General features: G+C 54.9%; 2 protein-coding genes across 5 annotated transcripts in view; one reads left to right on the top strand and one right to left on the bottom strand.

The window, feature by feature from the left end:
• KAT5 (lysine acetyltransferase 5) overlaps positions 1-2,464 on the bottom strand; it is a 95,907-nt gene extending 93,443 nt beyond the window's left edge. The window contains exons 1-9 of one of the 4 annotated variants that reach the window (XM_056132040.1): positions 2,418-2,464; positions 2,252-2,318; positions 1,875-1,943; positions 1,649-1,785; positions 1,199-1,354; positions 1,035-1,109; positions 862-936; positions 373-621; positions 210-299 (exon numbers count right to left, since the gene is read on the bottom strand). In XM_056132040.1, coding sequence (XP_055988015.1) covers positions 210-299; positions 373-621; positions 862-936; positions 1,035-1,109; positions 1,199-1,354; positions 1,649-1,785; positions 1,875-1,943; positions 2,252-2,318; positions 2,418-2,429 — 930 coding nt within the window. In that variant the 5' untranslated portion in view covers positions 2,430-2,464. Of the gene's footprint in view, positions 1-209; positions 300-372; positions 622-861; positions 937-1,034; positions 1,110-1,198; positions 1,355-1,648; positions 1,786-1,874; positions 1,944-2,251 lie in introns of all 4 variants that reach the window. The other 3 variants (XM_056132043.1, XM_056132039.1, XM_056132041.1) reach the window with 3 other exon arrangements.
• RNASEH2C (ribonuclease H2 subunit C) overlaps positions 1-20,189 on the top strand; it is a 36,352-nt gene that overhangs the window by 4,146 nt on the left and 12,017 nt on the right. The window lies entirely within an intron of this gene.

Below are 20,189 nucleotides of genomic sequence, written 5' to 3'. Positions count from 1 at the left end.
CAGTCCTGCCCTCGAGACTTTCACTGGCTAGACCCCTGTGGGTCCCCTTACCCACCTGTTCTCCCTGCCGCCATGCTAGGATCTGGGGGCTGTCTACCAACTCTCGCCTCTACCTCCAGCACCTGCCCAGTCGAGGGAGCCAATAGACAGGGCTAAAGGTGCGTTGGCTCTGGGGTCCGTCCCTAGACATCCGCGGCCGCGCCAATGACCTTGTTCTTGCGGCCGTCTATCTCGAAGAAGGAGATGGTGCCCTTGCGGTAGATCTCGTTGCCGGGTGGGTGCCGCAGGTCACACTTGGTCTGGAAGAAGAGAGCCGGTCGGGGCAGGCAGGGGCGGGGCAGGGAGGGCGGGGGCCCCAGGGACCCCACGTACCAAGTGCCGCTGCAGACACTTGAGGCTTCGGCCGTACTTGAGGCAGAACTCGCAGAGGTAGAGCACGGGCAGCGTGGTGAGCTCCTGCGGGTACGGGGAGAAGTACCAGGGCTTGAGGCGGTGCCGGCCCAGCTCGATGCACTCGATGTTCTTCATCCGCGTGACGATGTCGTCGTGGCTCCGGTCGGACACCAAGCTGCCGGTCATGCGCGGGGCCGACGGGATGCCATCCGAGCTGTCCTGGGAGTCCTGCCCAGAGCAGAGCACGGCTGTGTTATGGGGGAGTCTGGGGGCGGACCCCGCCTCAGACTCCCCCTTTGCAGCCCCACAGTCCCTATGGGGAAACGCTGCACCCCACTGTGCAGACAGGGCGATGGGCCCAGTGTGTTCCCCTCCAGCACCCAACTGCCAACTCTGCCTGGCTTCTGCCCCCGACCCTCCCCTTCCTCCCCAAAGCTGAGCGCGCCAGCCCAGCTTCCCCAGACCCACCTCATCAGTGCCCAAGCAATTCGATTTTCTTTTTCGGCCCGGCTGGGCAGCCACTGCCCTCCGGGCAGAGCCATTCTGCAGGAGAGACAGAGAGAAGGCAGCCGTGAGACCAGCCCGCAGCGGGCCACCCAGGGCAGGCGCAAGGGGAGACAAGAGAAGGTTCGGGCGCTCACCTGGGGAAACACCGAGGCCGGGGCTGTCTCGCTGGGCACTGGGGTCGCCGGTGAAACCACCTCCACCTTCCGTTTCTGCAGAGAGAAACCAAGAAAGGTGGGTCAGAAGGTAGAGAAGGCGGGACCTGAGAGGAAAGCGAGGTCCCTGGAATGGCTGAGGGTACCGTGGAGCGGTGGTTGGGCTGCAGGCAGGAGCTGGAGGAGAGCGGCTGGTCGGGCTCGCCACCGGGAATGACCTCCCGCTCCTTGGGCAGGTTGAAGCGGAGTGTGATCTGGACCGGGATTGGCAAAGTCTTCCCGCTGGCCTGGGCGGAGGCCGGCTGTGGAGACAGGTCCAGGATCTTCCTCTGGGGCGGGGGCGGTGGCGGGATGGGGAAGGGGTGCAGGAGCCCCCCGGTGTGGAGTGATCACACCCCACCCTCTGCCCTTTCAAGGACACGGGCATTAGACCACTGGGCCCTGGCCGCTACAACTGCACTGTGGCCCCCTTTTTTGCAAGCGGATGCCAGGGGGGGAACGGGGCGCGGCCTCCTGCCCAGCCGGGAGCCCCTGAGGCCAAGAGATGAGAGAAGGAGGAGGCAGAAGAGAGGAGGCGAATCAGGGGACCTACTCACCACCTCTCTCTCTGGCGAGCCGGGCCGGGACCCTGGGAGTCCGTTCTTGGTGGGAGTCTTGGCCTCTTTCTTGGGGAACTGGATCTTCTTTAGGTCCAGCCGCTCGTGGGTCACCCATTCATCCAGGCGTTTGTTGACTGCAGCGGTGGGGGTGGCTCAGGAAGGGATGCCAGAGGCGGCCCCCAGCCCTGCCCTGCCGCCCCACCTCTCCCGGTGCAGAACTCACAGTCAATGTAATGCACGTAGAAAAGCTTCCGGCCACTGATGTCCTTCACGCTCAGGATCTCGGCCAGGGCTGAGGGAGCAGCACAGGCAAAGGCCTAAGAAAGGCGCAGCCCGGCGGCGCCACCTCCCGACGACCCGGACCCCACCCCAGGCCTGAACCCCAGCCCCGGGAAGCGCCGGCTCTAGCCCCCGAGTGCCGCCCCCTCTCCAAGCCCCGCCCTGTCCAGCGCGGAGCGGCGGGAGGCCACGCCCCTCCGGAGACCTGCGCCCCGCCCGCCCCGGGAAGCCGGAGGCCCCGCCCCGTCTCGGGGGGGTTCCTCGGCGCCCGCCCGGCCCGCGCCCTTAGGTTCCTTGGCCCCGCCCCCCGACGTCACTCACGCCACTCATCTTCGTTGTCCTGGTTCCGCCGCAGCACTGGCAAGCGGCAGCCCTCGATTATCTCCCCCTGGGGAGACAGCGCGGCGCCAGGGTCGGCTACTGGGGGGCCTCGGGCTCTACCCACCTCCCCTGGCTCCCTCCGCCCCGCCCCGGGCACCGGACTCACCACCTCCGCCATCTTCCCTCCCTCCACTGCCACTTCCGGCCCCTCTGGGAGGCGTCACTTCCGGGAGGGCGCCTAGGCCCCGAGCCGGCCTTAGCCGTGGTCGGAGGGGGCCCTCGCGAGACTCCGCCGGCGGGTCGCGGGCGGGGAGTCAGCCCGTTTGGCCGGCGGGCGGATACGGGGCGTCGAAGCCCCGGGCCGGCTCCCGAGTGGAAGCCCCCGCGATGTGCACAACGATTGGAGGAAGACAGAGTCCGTCACGTGACGTCCACCGGCGCGACGCCGGTCACATGCTGCGGCGCCGCTCACGTGGGAATAGTGTTTGCGCTTGAAGGGCGGCGCCCGCGCGCCCGGCGCGGCGGGAGGCGTGGCCGGCGCGAACTGCGCATGCTCGGCTGAGCTGGGCGGCGGGGGTGGGCGGGGCCGCGGTGCTTAGCGAGGCACGGCCCTCGGTGTTGGCTTCTGTTTCTTTACTTTCTAGTTCTATGCCACATCCCGCTGTGCTTAGGGCGTACTGCTGGCTCTGCATTCAGGGATCACTCATATGGGGTGCCGGGGCTCGAACCCGAATCGACGCCTTGTAAGTATCCGCCTTACTCTCCCAACCCATCTCGAAAGACCGACTCCAGATCCAGAAAGAGTGGAGATGGTAAAGTGCATGCCTTGCATGCGAAGGACCCGGGTTCGATCCCCAGCATCCCATGTGGTTCCCTGAGCACAGCCAGGAGGTGACTCCTGAACACAGAACCAGGAGTAAGCCTTGAGCAACGCCGGGTGTGCACCCCTCAAAAAAGAGTTCCCGGTACATTCAGTAAGATGCTGGGCCCTGCAGTGAATGGAATACATCACCTGCCCTCAACTAACTAAAGCCTTAGAGGCTGGCACAAAAGGAAGGGCATAGCTAATACACAAAAAGTACTTGTCTGATCCGTTAGAGAGTGATAAGTGTTAAGGAGCCCTCCAAAACTAGCAAGGTAAAGGCAATAGGTAAGTGAATGAGGCCACCCTGAGATACTCAGGAGAGCACACACCAGATAGTCACCCACTTCTCTCCCGACAGCCGCCCTCTCCTCTTTCTGAAGCTCTCTCTACATATATATGTATATATATATATACACACACACACATATTTGTATAGATATACATATGAATCAAACTCAGGTCGGCCATATTGGCTGCGTGCAAGGCAAACGCCCTACCGCTGTGCTATTGCTCCAGCCCATGCACGCAGCCAATATGGCCAACCCGAGTTCGATTCCTCCAACCCTCTCGGCAGAGTCTGGCAAGCTACCTGTGACGTATTTGATATGCCAAACACAGTAACAGCAAAGTCTCCAATGGAGACGGTACTGGGCCCGCTCGAGCAAATCGATGAACAACAGGAGGACAGTGACAGTGATACATATGAATGGTGGGCGTTAACTAGTTTCATACTTCACTCAGGATATCGCTTGATCACTTGACATCCCATTACTCATGGATTTGCTCGAGTGGGCACCAGTAATGTCTCCATTTGTCCCTGTCGCGTGCTAGTGTAGCCCAATGGCATCTGCTCGCTCTAGGAACACGAAGAGCCTCAAACCGATCATTCAGGGTCTCGACAAAGAAGTCTGACCATCTCGTAGGTGGGCGGCCATGCGATCTTTTGACGGTCGGTGGAATCCAGTCAGTAACGGCTGTAGTCCAGCGGTTGTCTCCAAATCTCATTATGTGTCCAGCCCATCTGATTTTCGATGCCTTGGCAAACGAGACAGCATCCCTGATTCTTGACTGTCGACGGAGTCAGAACTCTGGATTCTTTCTCTCATTTGAGTGAAGTGTGTTACTCCAAGCATAGCTCTTTCGATTCCTCTTTGGGAGACCCGAATAGCATTCTCATCCTGTTTTTGTAGGGCCCAGGTCTCTGAGGCGTATGTTAATGCAGGAAGAACAGTGGAATCAAAGAGATGTGCCCAGAGCCGGAGGTTCTTCGTCCTCTTAGCTATTTCTTCGACACTCTTGAAGGCGTTCCAAGCCACTCTCTTCCTCCTGCACAACTCAGGTGCCAGGTCATTCGTCATGTTGACTTCTCGGCCTAGGTACACATGACCTAGGTACACATAACTGTTGCATTCGGAGATGTTCCTTCAGTTGAAAGCGAATGGAATGTCAGGAATGAAACTGTTTCTCATAAACACTGTCTTTGTGAGATTCAGCTGTATCCGACCTTTCCACACTCACAGTTGAAGTCAGCCAGCATTTGTGCCGCTTGGCTAATGTTTGGTGCTATTAGAACAATGTCATCAGCAAAGCTTACATTCAGACAGGTAGCATGTGAAAAGCTGAGCCAGTGTATTGATGAGTACCGATGGCAGATTCTTCAGGTGTTCAGGTCTGACCTTGTCTGGGCCTGGTGCTATTCGCATCTTTACTCACGAAATGGTATGTCAAATTTTGGAAGGGAGAATGTTGGGAATGACATATTCATCCTGCGGAATTTGGTATGTGGGCAGGTGGACATGACTTTTTATAGCCACAAAAAGACACCTGTCTTTCAGAACTCTTGAGCTTATTCACCAACATGGCTTGGCACAAGCCTCAGGCAACTGCAAGCGATTGTCCGAGCTCACAAAGCAGTGCAGGAAGCGATAAAGGAAGACCCCAAAGAGAGATGCGGCAGTGCTGGCAGATGCGGCAGAAGCTGGGAAAAGCATTTGCAACGCCCGCCTGTCTTTGCCAACTACAAGACCAAGATGATTGTCCTCTGAAGTCCTGATGGATCTATCACATCTTCCAGTAGGGCAATGGAGAAGATTATCCATGACTTCTACTCGGATCTCTTTGCTCAGAAAATATATATATATATGCGTATATATATATGTATATGTATATACCCTCATTTGCCCTCATTGACTTCACACATATGTTATCCTTACATATGTAATTATTTTCTAGTGATTTGTTTGGGGGGAGGGGCTTGAGTCACACCGAAGTACCCAGGAATCACTCCCTGGCAAGGATCCAGGGACTATATGGGGTGCCTGGAATCAAACCCAGAATGCCATGTATAAGGCAAACGCTCTGACCATTGTACCTTCCAGCCCTTGATATTTTGTTTGGAGGCAGCGTGCAACAGTGCTAGGGCTTGCTCCTGGCTCAGGGCTTGAGGGACCTGGAATCAATGTAGGGTGCCTGGAATCAATCCAGGGCAGTTTCATACAAAGGCTTCCCCACTGCATTATTTCTCCCGCCCTAATTTGTTCGATGTGGATTTCCCAGTCAGCCCAAAAAGAACCCAGAGGGGTAGGAGGAATTTTCCTCTTTTTCCATATAATTACAATTTTATTATTTTTTAAAAACTATATTTGTTTTTGGTTTGGGGCTCACACCTGGAAAATGCTTAGGGATTCTTTCTGGTGATGCTCAGGAAACCGTGTGGTGCTGGAGGATGAGCCACGGCCAGCCAGATGCAAGGCAAGTGCCTTATCCCCGGACTGTCTCCAACCCTCCTTCCCACTCCGGTCCCTACTCCGCTGTCCTTTGGAGAATCTAACTGGAGCGGCAGGAGCTGAGGGGCACCTTAGCTGTTGGGCAGAGACTCATGGGGACTGGGTCAAGGTCACAGTCTGGTCCATGGAGAAGCTTCACAGAGATTGTCAGCAAAGGCGACCTCACTCCCTCTCCCGTGAAACTTGCCTGGCTCCCGAAGTACCAGACACTCCCCATTTCCTTCTGATTTCCCCGGCCATTCCTTATCTCCCTAGCTGCTTCCTCTTCCTGTTCTCTAAATGTCCCCATGTTCCGTGCTGGACTTCATGTCTAACCCACACTCCCTTCCTGTCCCCTTGTGGCTCATGGTTTTCCATTTCATTCATGGTGTTAAAAATAGAAGAACTGCCGGAAGGATAGTACCATGGGTAGGGCATTTGTTTTGCACAAGTCCAACCCGGGTTTGATCCCCAACATCCCATATGGTCCCCCAAGCACCACCAGGACTAATTCATGAGTAACCCCTGAGCACCACTGGGTGTGGTCCAATAGCACCACCCCCCCGCCAAAAAAAAAAGTAGCTTGGAGGCCGGAAGATAGTACAGGCCTGTGCCCCATCCAGGTTTGATTTTTTTTTTTTTAATGTAGGAGTACAGCTATTTATTCAGCCACTGATTAGCTGATTGAATTGAGCGTGAACTCCACCTTACTTTTTTTTTTTTATCATTTTGTTTATTGAATCACCATGAGAGCAGTTATAAAGCTTTTGGGTTTAAGTCTGGGTCATACAATGAAACACCCGTCCCTTCACCAGTGCCCATTCTCCACCACCAAAAACCCCAGCATAGCCCCATCCCACACCCTCCCCCTACCTGTGGGGCAGATGATTTCCACATTACTCTCTCTCTACTTTGATCACATTCAGTGTTTTGACACCAGACCCACCATTATTATTTGGAATTTTACCCCAACACTCAGATCTGCTGAAAAGGCAACAGTAGACAATTTGTTTTCTATTGCTGGTTAAGAATAACATATGATGTCGCATGACTGCAGTAGTGGCCACGCAATTTTGAAATTCCAAAATTTTTACACTTAAATCTGGAGGGATTTCTGCCAAAACCTGCTGGGTTCCGAGATTTGTTCCTGAGTCTCTGGGATCATGGCTGTTAAGCAGCTTGGTCAGGAGCCAGAGAGGCCGTTTGTGGGCGGCAACTCGGGGTCTAATTGAGGTGGGGAGGAAAGGGCTGTCTCCACCCCATCCTGTGAGGCCCCGTGTGTCTCGTCACTGTGGGCCCAAACCTGACTGTCCAATGGCCTCTGGCGGATGGCGGCCACCGAGCCACCAAGGGGGAGCAGGTGGAGCGGAGGGACAGCACCCTATCCCCCTGATCCAGGTTTGATTCTCACACCACCTAAGCACTGAGGGGTGCATCCCTGGAGGCCCTGAGCACTGCGTGGTGGCCCAGGGATCCCCAGGCACAGGAAGGCCTGAGCAACACCGCGTCTCCAGGAGGTTGCATTGAACCACAGGCTTGGTTGGTGGAGAATTCGGTCGGGCCCCGGGACCTCCTGAACACTCTAACAGACCCCCAATATCAGGACCCAGAGCTAGTGATGCAGGTAATTAAGTCACTTGCCATGAATGTCCATAAATGTGGCTGACTCCAGTTTCATACCCGAGCACCTCCAGGAGTGACCCTGAGCACGGAGTCAGGAGTAGCCCCTGAGCACTGCCAGGTGTTACTAGAACAGTGTCTGATCCTCAAAGGGTTTAAGTCCGATGAAATGGACCAAACACTCGGTCAGCCCGGGGGGAATGACTAGCCCCCAGCTCAGAGGCCAGGTGGCCTCCCGGCTGATACCCGACCCTGGATAAGGGGGTGTTACAGACCTGGCTGAGGATGTCCCGACAATGAGGAAAGAGCAAAAGCAGGCGAATAAGGGCACTGGACAGCATTCATAGAGTGCCCACAGCCTGCTATCCCTCTCTGGAGTATATGGGGGGAAAAGAGGCCCTTGGCGGGTCCAGACTCCTGGCAAGGAACTGCGCCTGCGGGCGTCGGCCAGGATTCCTGCCACCTGCTGCGGCTTTAAGGGGTGACCTCGGGCTGGGCTGCTTCTGCAGACTCAGCTGAGCGCATCACCTTCGCGTCAAGGTGGACCAGACGCCTGAGCAGAAGCGCATCCCAGTGCTCGGGGTGGAGCCAAGGAGACCGGCTCGTCTCCCGCCTTGTGATTGGCCGGTGTTGGGGGTCATGTGCCTCTGCTCCGGCCAATCACGATGCCCAAGTGATGCCATTCCCGCCCCCTCCCACCTCTTATACCTCCCACGGTCTGCAGGGACTGGGACTCGCACCTGCCGGGGTCCAAGGTGTGGCTGCGTAGGTGGGGATCAGCCGGCCCTGCCATGTCCCCGTCCCCTGAACGATGAGAAGGGACGTCTTTGAATACATGGCAGAGGGTGTTTCTTGCAGAAGGAATAGCGAGTGCGTGGGGCTGGGGGCCGCTCGTGCCTCCGGGAAAGGGGTGAGGGGCCTGGAACCCAAGGGGGCGAGAAGGAGGGTTTTCCATCAGGAGCCGCAGACAAGGCTCTGAAGAATTGAGGGCAAGAAAATGAGGTAGGGAACCCAAATGGCTTGTATTTGGGTGAGTGATGAGTGGGGCACTTGGAAAGTGGAGCTCACACTCGGGGCACAGTGCTCCAGCCCCCTGCAGCTCATCTCCCTGGAGCTGTTGGTGTGTTTGGTTTGGGGGCCACACTCAGCTGTGCTTAGGGTTCACTCCTGTTGGAGCTCAGGAGATCCACATGTGGTACCCTGGTACTCTTGGCAGACCGTGTGGGGGCGGGGACGGTTCTGGGGATGGGCAGGGTCTCATAGGCAAGGCCCGTGCTCTGCTGGTGGGCTCCATCACCAGCCAGTGATGGAGATTTCAAAGCAGACCAAGGGATGATGCCCCTGGGAACAGGACCCGAGAACCAGCCTGGGAGTCGCTAGAAAGGCCAGAACATAAGGTGACTGGGGCTTGGGGTGAGACCCAAAATGTAGCAAGAGAAGAAGCCTGGCAGGAACCAGGCTTTGATCCTGTGGAGGCCAATGGGCCGGCTGGGATCTCGGAGACCCTCCTTCCAAACACTCTCTTCGGAAGCCTGATTATTCCCAGCGCGTAGGAACGTCAAGCTCCATCAAAATGCTGCTTGAACAGGTCCAGGTTCAATCCCCACACCACATGTGACCCCCCGAGCCCCACCAGCAGGGATCCCATTGCCAGGAGTAAGCCCTGAGCACAAACAGGATGTGTCCCAAAAAACAAACAAACAAACAATTTTTTTGGGGGGGTCATACCCAGCGATGCTCAGGGGTTACTCCTGGCTCTGCACTCAGGAATTACTCCTGGCGGTGCTCAGGGGACCATATGGGATGCCGGGGATTGCACCTGGGTCAGCCATGTGCAAGGCAAATGCCCTCCCCGCTGTACATATCGCTCCAGCCCCACAAACAAGAATATGAGAATATGTTGCCGTTAGTAGTAAGATGTAAAGTAGGAAGGGGGTGATATAATGAAAAATAAATCAGAAGGAAAAAAGACAAACACCGAATAATTTTACCTCTGTCCAATGAACAGACTAAATAAAATACGATAAGTCAGGGACTAGAGAGATAGTTCAGCTGGTGAGGTGTTTACCTTGCATGCTGCCAACCTGGGTCTGATTCCCAGTACCCCATATGATCCCCCAAATCCCTCCGGGAGTGATCCCTGAGCACAGAGCCAGGAATAAGCCCTGAGCCAATCTGGTTGTGGTCCCCAAACAAAAAAAATAAATCAAGCTTTGTAACTATCTCACAGTGATGAGAGAGAGAGAGAGAGAGAGAGAGAGAGAGAGAGAGAGAGAGAGAGAATAAATCAGTGGACAGTAGAAATAAAGTTATTGAAGAGGAGTGGGAAAGGAAAGGAAGATCTGGGGGGAGGGTATCAAAGCAAATAAAATGGGTAAACTGAGCCTCAGGACAGCAAGGAAAGCAGAGAAGCAGGAGCAGGTGTCGTTAAGGATAATCCTGCAACAAGGAAGCTTCACCAGCTGCATCGTAGCCCGGAGTCGGCCTGGCTCGTGGACAGGGGATATTGGCACATGAACCCTGGGCTCACGGTCTGTCTCTGCTCTGAGCGAGTCCTTTCTTTCTTTCTTTCTTTCTTTCTTTCTTTCTTTCTTTCTTTTTTCCTTTTGGGTCACACCCGGCGATGCACAGAGGTTACTCCTGGCTCTACACTCAGGAGTTACTCCTGGTGGTGCTCAGGGGACCCTATAGGATGCTGGGAATTGAACCCAGGTCAGCTGTGTGCAAGGCAAACGCTCTACCCACTGTGCTATCTGTCCAGCCCCAGAGCGAGTCCTTTCAAGTGAGAGCCCAGTGACCTGAAGGATTTTCTTTTTTCTTCTTTTTCTTTTTTATTTTTTTGGGTCATTCCCGGTGATGCTCAGGGGTTACTCCTGGCTCTGCACTCATGAATCACTTCTGGCAGTGCTCAGGGGACCATATGGAATGCCAGGAATCGAACCCCGGTCAGCCGAGTGCAAGGCAAATGCCCTACCCGCTGTGCTGTCGTTCTAGCCCCAAGGATTTTCACCTGTGGACTGTCCCTAACATCCCCAGCACCTTAGCGTTCCCTGCGGAAACATCGCCCCAACCAGCCCGGAGCACCCCCTTCCCCTCGCCTGCCCGTCCTGGCCGCGTGCTGATCAGTCTCATGTTTTACAGCTCTCGAGAAAGTATTTGCTAGAAGAAATACTGGTCAAGGCACCTCCTTCAAGGTGGCACCTGCCCTCTGCCCTGGGTCTGCCTCCCTCCCCTCCCCTCCGTGCTCTCCCCACCCCAGCCCTTCTCTTCCCGTTTCCCCTCGTTGTTGGCTATTGCAGGGCTCACACACGTCTCTGACCATGGGGCTCTGTGCACCTCGAACTGTGGCCATGCCCGCTGGCTTGAGGTGCTGACATCGTGGTGGCACTTGCTGGAATTTGCTGCTGTGCCCACACAGAAGCTTATCTCTTGGTCATGCATCTTCTTCATTGTGGTACTTGCTGGGCGTCACACCCCTTTCCGTGGTGTCTGAGGGTCGCCGGACACCATGGCAGTGCTGGGGATCACAGACAGCGCAGCTGCAACTCCCCTCAGTGCATGTGGTGGCACCAGGGGTTGAACTCATGACCACATGCTTTGCAAGGCAAGGAGTTCCAAGACACTGTTCTCTTCGCTGGGTCCCCAGCTGGACTGTTTGGCGGTGTAGGGGATTGTGCACTCTGCTGTGGTTTGGGAATTGCACTGGCTCTGAGGGCAGCGTTGGGGGACTCAGGACCTTACCTGCAAGGTGAGGATTCTACAGCTGGCCGCAGCTCTGGTCCTGGAAATACTTCTGTTTGTTTGTGGGGGCACACCCAGTGATGCTCAGGGCTGACTCCTGGCTCTGTGCTCAGGAATCACGGCTAGCAGGGCTCAGGGGACCATCTGTGGTTTGAGGGATTGAATTCAGGTCAGCTGTTTGCCTGGACTGTCTCTCCAGCCCTTATCGTACTTTGGAAGGAAACTGAAGTTTCAGAAGGAGCCTTGCCTGCCTCTTAGCTATGTTATTGCACAAGTAACTCCACTTCCCTGAATCTCCCTGTCCCAGCCCGTATGCCATGAGGAATGAAGCCTGACGTTGGTGGAAATAAAATCACTAGCAGGAACGCCGGGGAGCGGGGAGCGCACCCCAGAAATCTCTGCCCAAATGCGTTTCCATGACTGTGGGCTGCGTTTGGCTCTTGCGGGCTGTGACGCTGCAGCACTTCCTCGCTCTTTATTTGGGGGTGCAGAAACAAGGTGCTGTGTCCGGGGTGTGGACGGGTGGAGAGGCAGGAAGTGGGGAAGGGGAAGGAAAGGTGCAGAAGAGGTGCGGATGGGACCGGTTAGGGAATTGCCCGAGATCGGATGCAAATTCTCTCCTTTGTGACAGCTCACTAGGAGGGTGTCACAATTAGAGGCGGGACCCAGGAGCGAGCAAGGTGCTGGCTGGGAGTGGCGGGGAGGATGGACCAGCCCGAGCTGAGTGTCCGAGAGTCCCCAGGACGGGCTGCTGGGGTTTCCATGGGACTGGGCAGGCTGACAAACAGGAAGCAGAGGAGAGAGTTAGCCAGCTCGACAGGAGACCGAGGAGGAGGATTATGTCCCTCTGTCCACAAGAGTGCCACAGCTGCGTGCTGACCCCAATGAGATTTCTTTCTTCCTTTTTGGTGGAGGGTGAGTGGGAGGGTCACACCCGGCGATGCTCAGGGGTGATTCTGGCTCTGCACTCAGGAATCACTCCTGGTGGTGCTCCAAGGATCCTTTGGGATGCCGGGGATCCAACCCGGGTCAGCCATGTGCTAGGCAAGCGCCCTCCCCGCTGTACTGTTTCTCAGCACCCAGCGAGCTTTCATGTTCTCGAGGGTTTGCTTTAATCATCTTTGAGGGAGGCAGGTACCTCATCTCGGTGACTGATAGATTGGTTTTTATTTTAATTTAATTTAATTTAATTTTTGCTTTTCGAGTCACACCCGGTGTTGCACAGGGGTTACTCCTGGCTCTGCACTCAGGAATTACCCCTGGCGGTGCCTGGGGGACCATATGGGATGCTGGGAATCGAACCCGGGTCGGCCGTGTGCAAGGCAATCGCCCTACCCGCTGTGCTATTGCTCCAGCCCCTAGATTGATTTTTATTGGGGGCCACAACCCTGTCTCGTTCGCAGGTCCTCCGGGCCGGGGGTGCTCAGGGGGCCAGGCAGTGCTGGGAATTCTACCCCAGGCCTCCTGGCCACCTGTGCAGTCCCATCTCCCTGATCCAAATCACCATGATTTCTTGCCCTGAACTGAGGCTGAGGACGGAAGCACTCTCTGAATCATGGACCATCCGCGGGGACACTACTTCCACTACCCAGCCGTCGCCACACTCCAGGACGCTTTCCGGACCCGCGTGGCAGCTCCGGCCGAGACCCACGCACGACTGAAGACCCACAGAACAAGATAAGCAGAACTCTCTGAGACCTTGGACTCCAGGCTCAGCGGACCCAGGGACAGAGCTTCTCTAATTTTGCAACTAGAAAGGAGTTATTATTTTGGTGAACTCGGGACCATGTGGGATGCTGGCGATCGAACCAAGGTCAACCGCATGCAAAGCAAATGCCTTCCCCGCTGTACTATCTCTCTGGCTCTGTAAGTTATATTGAATATCTGGATACCATCTAAGTCAGACCGTGGGATGGTGGGGAGAGAGAACCTCTGACTCTTAAAAGCAAGACCCCCCAGGGATCAAACCATTTCAAATCAACTTATATACAAGAACAGAGCTAGATAACATAGGAATATAAAAATATCTTCCTATCCACAAGAAAAAAGAAAAGTAAAATTTACCTTGTCAGGCATTGAGTAAAAGGTTACAAACATGCAAAAACTTCAGGCAAACATGACCCATAGTGAAAAGGAAAATCAGTTCATTAGGATGGACAGGAAGGGATGGATGTTATAGTTGGCAGATAAAGACCTCTAGAAATAATTGTTGTTGTTGTTGTTTGGCTATTGGGGTCACACCTGGCTGTGCTCAGGGCTCACTCCTGATATTGCATTCAGGGATTACTCCTGGCAGGGATCAGGGAACTATATGGGATGCTGAGTATCGAACCCAGCTTTGTGTACGGCAAACGTCCTTGCTGCTGTCCTATGCCTCCGGCCCTAGAAATGATTATAATTAGATGCTGGGGATAGGGCTGAGCTGTGGAGCCTTTTCTGTATGAGGTTCTGGGTTTGAAAGTGGGCACTCGTCTCCCCAAATAATTATAATTGTATTCTGTAGGTTCCAGGGTGACCCGTGGACATCTTACAGGGGTCTCTGGCCTGACCCAAAGATCAAAACAAACTGAAAAATGACCTTAGGTTCAGAGAGCTAGAACAAGGGGACAGTGCTGGCCTTGTATACTGGTCAACCTTGGTTCTATTCGCAGCATCACATATGGTCCCCAATGAGCACTGCCAAGAGTGATCCTTGAGTACAGAGCCAGGAGTAAGCCCTGTGTTCCACCAAGTATGATCCAAAAACAGAACAGAATTAACCTTGAGGGGCTGGAGCGATAGCACAACAGGTTGGGCGTTTGCCTTGCACATGGCTGACCCCGGTTCAATTCCCAGCATCCCATAGGTCCCCCTAGCATTTGGCAGGAGTAATTCCTGAGTGCTTGAACCAGGATTAGCCTCTGTGCATCACCAGGTGTGACCCAAAAAGAAAAAAAATAACCTTGACTCTTTTATCAAAAACTAAGTCAAAGTAAACCAGGTGGGGCGGCAGGGAGATAACGCAGCATGTAAGGCACTTGCTTTGCGCACGGCTGACCCAGGTTGTTTTCGGGGTTTGGTTTGGGGCCACACCTGGCAATTATCGGGACTGATTTCTGGCTCTGCTGCGCTCAGGGATCACTCCTCACGGGGCTCAGGGACCATGCGGGGTGCTGGGGAATCGAACCTGAGTTGGCCACGTGCAAGGCAAGTGTCTGCGGTCCCATTGCTCTCGCCTCAGATATTCATGATCTTATGATGGTGATAGAAACCCAGATGTGCGTCTTCGTCACAACTCAGTGGCTGAACACTGGGACCCCAGCATTTGTCGTGTGTAAATACCTTCCTGTCTCCTGCTCAGCCTGTGGGGTGTCTGCTGGGTCCTTTGATAGCATCTTGGCTGGCCAGTCCCTGGGATGGACACTCCAGGAACCTGTTTCCCAGACCCTGATTCCAACCAGAGAGACCCTGGCTTCTCTCAGCCTTATTCCTGGGGGCACCAGACCGCCTCCAGCTCAGAAAAGCAGGGCTGAGAGTACCCTGCTCGCTCTGGGCTCTCTCTCTCTCTCTCTCTCTCTCTCTCTCTCTCTCTCTCTCTCTCTCTCCCTCCCTCTCCCCTCCCCTCTCTCTCTTATTTTGGAAACACACCTGCTCAGGGCTTATTCCTGACCTAGGGAGTTCCAGGCACCATCTGGGTGCCAAGGATCAAGCCTGGGTGGGACACTTGCAAGACAAACATCCACTGTGCTCTCTCTCTGGTCCTCTCTCTCATTTCTTTCTTTCTTTCTTTTTTTTTTTTGTTTTTTGGGTCACACCCGGTGATGCACAAGGGGTTACTCCTGACTCTGCACTCTGGCGGTGCTCAGAGGACCATATGGGATGCTGGGAATCGAACCCGGGTCGGCCGTGTGCAAGGCAAACACCCTACCCACTGTGCTATTGCTCCAGCCCCCTCTTTTTTATTTATTTTTTTATGTTTTTTTGGGCCATACCCGGTGATACTCAGGGGTTCCTCCTGGCTTTGCACTCAGGAATTACTCCTGCCAGTAATTACTCCTGCCAGTGTTTGGGGAACCCATGAGATGCTGAGGATCGAACCCGGCTCTGCCGCGTGCACTTTCCCCACTGTCCTATCGCTCCACCTCTTTCTCAGTTCTGCACTTGGGTGGGCGGGCGTGGGGCAGGGGGCCTCTGCGGGGTCTCCCCGCGGCTCAGAGGGGCCAGCTTGCTGGCTGGCTGGTCTTTTCTTCTCCCCAGGCTGTTGTTTATGATACCGAAACTGGCATTGTGACTGTTTGGTTCCTTTGTGTCCTGACAGGGTGACGCAATAGGGAGGGTTGTAGGCTAAGAGGAAGTGTGCGTGCGCATGTGTGTGTGTGTGTGTGTGTGTGTCTGTGTGAGCGCGAGCGCGCCATGTGCGTGTGCATGCCTGAGTGTGTGTTTGTGTGCATATGCGTGCAAGTCTGTGTTTTTGTGTGTGTGAGTGTGTGGCCTGTGAAACGCTCTCAATTGACTGCTCCCTGTGAGAGGGGAGCCAGGGGCGTTGTTGGAAGCTGCACCCACACTTGTTCCTCTGTCTCACCCCCCGGTACTGGCGCTGTGTTGGCAGAAGGGCCCATGCCAGGGAGGGCTGCACCGGGGCGGGCAGCAGCCCCGTCAGCTCTGGCTGGAGGGGTGCAGAGGGCTGGGCGGCCACCTGGCCAGGGAAAGCCGGACGTTCTCTTCGTTTTTTGCGAAGATTTACACAGTACCTGAGAGGCTTGTGGGGCAACCCAGGGTCAAGCCTGGGTGTCTGGGGGGCGGGGGGTTCTTTCTGCTGGGGTGTAAGGGATTCTCTTGGGTAGGAGCACGGGGCAGCCCCGGGGTCTGGGAGTCACAGCCCCGAGTTGTCACCGTGCTGCGCCACGTGGGGGTTCACCGCTGGCTCCCGTGTGATCTTGACCCTCCCCTGGAATGTGGAAATTCCAATGATCCTGGCACGCCCACTGCCCTGTGATCGTCTGGCAAGAGCTGGAGCTGCTGGGCTGGAGGCGGGCCGGTGGCCCCGGGGAGAACACGGGGACACTTTCCTTTCGACGTCAATCGGCAGGTGGGCAGCCGGAGGTTTCCTTAGTTGCCCAAGTGGCCTGGTTCTGATTGAGCCACCGCAGTGGTCACTGCAGAACGGGGAGGGGGTTGTTTCCAGCAGAGTCTCAGAGATGGGTTTGAAATCTGGACCCACTGCAGATCTCTGATGCCTGTGACGGATTGGCTCTAAGTCGGGGCCTGCTCTGTCAGGACCAGCTGCAGGGGACAAAAGCTACTTTGATTCTTTAGAGGTCAACGTTTACTCGTTTGATTTTATTAAACTCTCTTCATGTATGAAACTCTGCCTATGACAGGACCCTGGGGACCCCGGGAAAGGAAGTGGACCCTGGTGGGATTGGTGCTGGAACAGTTTTTATTTTTTGGGGGGGTCACACCCGGCAGTGCTCAGGGGTTACTCCTGGCTCTGTGCTCAGGAATTACTCCTGGTGGTGCTCAAGGTCCATGAGGATGGCAGGGATCGGACCTGGGTTGGCCACGTGCAAGGCAAATGCCTCCCTGCTGCACTATTGCTTCTACACCTAAAACTCGAGTAGGAATAAATAGGGAAATCTCAATGCCTTAGTATTTTTGAAAAAAAGAAAAAAAGCATGTTTTTAGGTGTAAAAATTTAAAAAATTGGGGCTGGAGCGATAGCACAGCGGGTAGGGCATTTGCCTTGCATGCGGCCGATCTGGGTTTGAATCCCAGCATCCCATAGGGTCCCCTGAGCACCACCAGGAGTAATTCGGGTGTGACCCAAAAAGCAAAAAAAAAAAAAAAAAACTTAAAAAATAATTTTAGGGGTTGGAGAGATAGCACAGCGGGTAGGGCGTTTGCCTTGCATGCGGCCAACCCGGGTTCGATTCCCAGCATCCCATATGGTCCCCTGAGCACCACCAGGAGTAACTCCTTTGTGCAGAGCCAGGAGTAACCCCTGTGCATCGCCAGGTGTGACCCAAAAAGAAATCATTTAAAATAAAATTTTGTATTAAGTGAATTGTTTGTAAAAGCAGTAATTTTATCAATAAAGATAAGAAAAGAACTGGTTTGGGGCCAGACCTATAGCAAAGTGGGTAGGACGTTTGCTTTACACACGGCCAACCCAAAGTCAATGCCTGGTACCCCATCTGGTTCCCCTACACAGATGATCCCATATGATCCCCTGACAATTTTGTCTCTGTCAATCCGTGAGCACTGCTGCCCGTGCACGCCCCACCCGGTAGTTGGTGAACTGCCCAGACATTCGTGCCAAGACGCCCGGAGTCTCTTGAGCTTCTGTAGGTTTCTGCCGGTCCTCTTCCGTAACGCGACCTTACGCAGCCAGGCCTGGTTACCTCCCGCCCTCGGAATGCCTTCCGCAGCTGCCAGCTTCCTGGCATGAGAACCACCTCACTGCGTGCTGCAGTGAGGTGTATGTTAGGTTTTTGAGGGTGCACACCCAGCAGAGATCACGGTGTGCAGTGCTCGGCGGATCAGGTGGTTCCCGGGATGGAACTCTGAGATCGAGCATGCGGACCTGAGCCACCTCCCCACCCGGCATCACTTTATTGTATTTTATTATAGCTTTGTTTGGGGGCCTCATTTGTTGGTGCTCAGGGCTTACTCCTAGCTCTGCACTCAGGGATCACTCACAGTGGGCCTTGGGGGACACTATGGGTGCCAGGGATTGAATTCTGGTCTCCCTGTGTGAGGCAAGCAAGCGCCCTGCCTACTACGATCTCTCTTGCCCCCTTGGGAGATTTAGGCTGATTGGAACTCTCTCTCTCTCTCTCTCTCTCTCTCGCTCTCGCTCTCTCGCTCTCACTCTCTTTTTCCAGGCAGAAGTGTCGCCCTGACTGGCCCCGTGTTGGCCATCGCTTCAGAGTGTCCCTCCAGGGCCTAGAGTGGGGAGGACAGTGGGGACGGTGTTTGCCTTGCACACGGCCAACCCGGGTTCAATCCCCAGCATCTCATATGGTCCCCTGAGCACTGCCAGGAGTAATTCCTGAGCACAGAGCTAAGAGTAACCCCTGAGAATCACTGGGTATGACCCAAAAAGACAAAAGCAAAACAAAACAAAAAGTGTGTCTCCCTCTAGCAGGACGCATCGCTCCCCGGCTGGCAGCTTAACCACACAATCAAGAGATCATTCCCGAATTCTCTTAAGTTAATGGCTTATGGGTGTCTGACAGCCGTTGGTGGTATTAGGGGGGTTGCTAGGATGAAAGGGGGCTCAGGGATGGGGGAGCATAAAATCATACCCAAGCTTCTCACCAGGCTACTCACCAAGCCAACACCTGGCGTGGCCTAAACCACCAGCCCCACTGCTTGTATCCCTGCCATGAACACTGGTGGGTAAAAAGTACTTCCACCTGCCGATTTGCACCCCAGGAGGACGGGGTACAGTAGGCCTTTTTGGGTTCCCTCTGGCTTCTCACACAGGCCTGTGCATAACCCCTAGAATCATCCTGTCCACCCACAGTTCATGGGGAATCCCTCTGGAGGTCAGAGGCCTCAATGAAGAGAGAGAGAGAGTGCTGTGACAGGCTAAGGGTCACGGGACCGACCTCTGCCCTTTGGGTCTGCTCAGGCCCCGCCTTGAGTCCTGCTAGCATGTAGCGGAAACTGTGCCAAGATCCGGAGAAGCTGAGCCCTCGTGTCTCCATCTGCAGGGCCGCACACCAGGCCGCCCGCAAGCCAGTGGGGAATAGCCCCGTGAGGGTCACCGTGAGGGTGCACTGCGCTCTGAGCCTGGCCTCGGAGCAATCCAAAGCACAGCGGGGAGGGGCACTTCCCTTGCATGGGGGCAACCCGGGTTCGATGGCCGGCAGGAGTCAGCCCTGAACACCACCAGAGCAATAGCACAGCGGGGAGGGCATTTGCCTTGCACGCGGACAACCCGAGTTCAATCCCCGGCATCACATAATGGTCCCCCAAGCACCACCAGGAGTGATCCCTGCCTGCAGAGCCAGGAGTAACCCTTGAGCATCGCTGGGTGTGACCCAAAAAGAAAAAAAAATCAGCAGATTCACAGGGCCCCTCATTTCCGTGGACCAAGGAAGAAGCTGTGTGAGCGTCACCCATGTGTGACCAGCGCACAGCTGGTCCCTCCACTAGCTTGGGGACAGCCGATCAGGCAGGTTACAGGCTCTTCCGGATAGGAAAAAGCGTCTAGCACCCCTGGGTTTTCTGAAAGCGATATCTTCAAATTTTACAGCAGGACCAAGACCGGGGCAGAGTACTAGAGCACATGGCATGTGTGCAAGAGGCCCTAGGTTTGATCCCTGGCACCAGAGAAAAGTAGGGCCAGAGTGATTATACAGAGGGGAGGGAACTTGCTTGCATGTGTCTAACCAGGGTTCGCTCCCCGGCACCAGCCTCCAGAGTCTACCAGCCCCCAGAGCCCACCAGCCTCTCCAGGGCCTAGCAGACCCCAGAGCCCACCAGCCCCCAGGGCCCACTCTGTGATCCCTGAGTGCAGAGCCAGGAGTCAGCCCTGAGCACCACCGGCTGTGGCCCAAGAACAACAACAAACAAACAAATAAATAAAACAATTTAAAATTTGTTCCAAAAGTGCCAGGGGACACTGCAGGGCTGGAAAAGGGATGTGCTAGGTCTGTGTCCTATACCGGCTCCTAGCAAATTTACTAGGATGGTATAAATACGACTGACAGTGTAGCGGGCAGGGCACTTGACTTGCACTCGGCCAACTTTGGTTTGATCCCCAGCACAGCAAGCCATCCCCTGAGCACACAACCAGGAGTCAGCCCTGGGTATGTATGGTTGGTTATGGCTCAAAACTCTAATATATATATATATATATATATATATATATATATATATATATACTGTATCGTTGTATCACTGTCATCCTGTTGTTCATCGATTTCCTCGAGCAGGCACCAGTAATGTCTCCTTCGTC

This window comes from Sorex fumeus, unplaced genomic scaffold (assembly GCF_029834395.1).
Source record: "Sorex fumeus unplaced genomic scaffold, SorFum_2.1 ptg000093l, whole genome shotgun sequence".
NCBI lineage: Eukaryota > Metazoa > Chordata > Mammalia > Eulipotyphla > Soricidae > Sorex > Sorex fumeus.
The sequence above is the reverse complement of the archived record's forward strand: the minus strand, read 5'-3'. Positions and strand labels throughout refer to the sequence as shown.